Source organism: Tupaia chinensis, unplaced genomic scaffold (assembly GCF_000334495.1).
Source record: "Tupaia chinensis unplaced genomic scaffold, TupChi_1.0 Scaffold149011_1, whole genome shotgun sequence".
In the NCBI taxonomy this organism is placed as follows: Eukaryota; Metazoa; Chordata; class Mammalia; order Scandentia; family Tupaiidae; genus Tupaia; species Tupaia belangeri.
In genome coordinates this window covers 783,633-785,496 of record NW_006208857.1, presented here as the reverse complement: position 1 = coordinate 785,496, position 1,864 = coordinate 783,633, and the positions used below count along the sequence as shown (strand labels likewise).

Sequence of the window (1,864 nt, the reverse complement as noted above, 5' to 3'; positions counted from 1 at the left end):
GCCCCGCACCCCTTCCTCCCGCCTCCAGTTGGAGCCGGGCCTCACCAGCCCATAATATTCCCTAGTCTCCTAAGGCTGTTCCAGCCCATAATACTCTCCCTGTCTCCTAAGGCCTCTCCATCCCATAATACTGCCAGACGCCTGACCTGTGGGCCAAACCCCAGCCCGTTCCACACATCGAGGCTGCGTCGGCGCCGGTCTCCCCGCCGGCCCCCTCCCTCGCGAGCCGCGCTGTCCCTCCGGCGCTCCCCGCCCTCCGGCCCCTCGCCCAGCCCCACCCGTGCCTGCCTGGCCCCTGCTTCCCCTGCAGCCTCCTCCCTTGCCCTTTCTCCATTGCTTGCCCCTTCCTGCACTCTTCCGCCTACTCCTTGGTCTGTGGGATGGACATCAGCCTGGTGGGGAGTGAGTGCCCCAGAGGGCAGCGGGCCAGCCTCTGCCCCCAAGACTGCCTGCTTGACCTAGCACCATGGAAACGTGCCCAGCCGCCTGCTCACCAGCTCGCTGGCCCTCCTGATTGCTGGCAGAGCGCTGCCTGGGTGAGGATTCACCTGGAGCCATCTTCCAGAAACACTCCCCTTGGGCACCTGGAGTGGAGAGACGTTACCAGTGGTCCTCCTGGACAGGGCATTCCCAGTGCCTTTCCAAGGTGATCCCATGGACCCCAGGACAGTCCAGTGAGGAGACAGTATGGGCCCCATTTCACACAGAAGGAAACAGGCTGAGGGCGGTCAAGTACTTTGCTGAAGTCCCATTGCCAACTAGTGATGGACCTGAAATTAGGGCTCAGGGTTGCTTGATTCCAGAGTTCTGGGAGCCCTTGCGAATCCCTCCATGTGAGACACTTCCCTCTCCCGTGTTTCAGTGCTCTGGAAGGATAGCATGAGAATTAACCCAGGCTCTTTGTCTCTAGGGCCTCCTGAAAAAACCAACAAACGAGGACAACCACAAAGAAGGAAGCCTGGGATGAGATTAAGCCGGGGTGAGATTAATCTCCCCTTCCCCATTTCTTCCATGGAACAGCGCGGGAATTTCTCTCCAAATGGTTCAAGACTGAGAAGGAAGCATCTCTGGCCTCCCGTGGGATCCCGTCTGTGCTTCTGTCTGATTGTCCTGAACTTGTTTCAAGACCAATGACTGTCACTCTTCCCCAGCTACACTCCCCACGGGCAGGACCCATCCCACTGAGGAACCCAGAACCAGGGGACTGCCCTCTCCTCAGCTGAGTTGGTAGACAGTCAAGAGGGCTGCCTTGGAAACGTTGGGGACGTCCAGGCTAGGGGAGAGGTCACGGCCAGCTGCAGGCTATCTAAGCCATCTGCTCGTGTGCACCACCAAGCTCCTCCTTCCTGAGTCGTCCACGGACTGTGTTTTAGGGCCCTGCCCAATCAGGACCCTGAGTGAGCCCCCTCACAGGCACGCTGTGTCCAGCACAGGGCTGATGTCTTCGGAGAGGAAAGGGGTGGGTGTGCCGTTGGGTAATGGATTAGGAGCCCGGAGGAAGCATGGGAAGAGGCAGGCTAGATCATCTGGCAGAGTCAAGCTGAGCCAGGCAGATGGTGTGGACCAGAGGAGAGAAGCTAGAAAGCAGGCTGGTCTGTAATGGGCCAGGGGGATCGGGAAGGGGAGATAGAGGAGGATGTAGGCCAGAGAGTAATTCAAATAGAGACTGAGCCACGTTCCGCTTGTGTGACCTTAAAACCCACCGCCAGACTCCCACGTGGCCGGCTGTAGCTCAAGTCCCAGACCCAGTGGCTTGAAAATCACACTGGGCACATGTATGTGAGTGCTCAAGATCCCAGAAGGAGAATGGAGGAGAAGGGATTGCAGTGTGGCCATCCCCCCTAGGGTGATTTCTCTCTTTCCC

At 58.7% G+C, this 1,864-nt stretch overlaps 1 protein-coding gene across 1 annotated transcript in view; it reads right to left on the bottom strand.

The window, feature by feature from the left end:
* The window catches only part of LPAR5 (lysophosphatidic acid receptor 5), a 27,425-nt gene that overhangs the window by 728 nt on the left and 24,833 nt on the right, over positions 1-1,864 (bottom strand). The window contains exon 3 of the mRNA XM_014585120.2: positions 147-392. Within this exon, the coding sequence (XP_014440606.1) occupies positions 147-392 (246 nt within the window). The remainder of the gene's footprint in view (positions 1-146; positions 393-1,864) is intronic.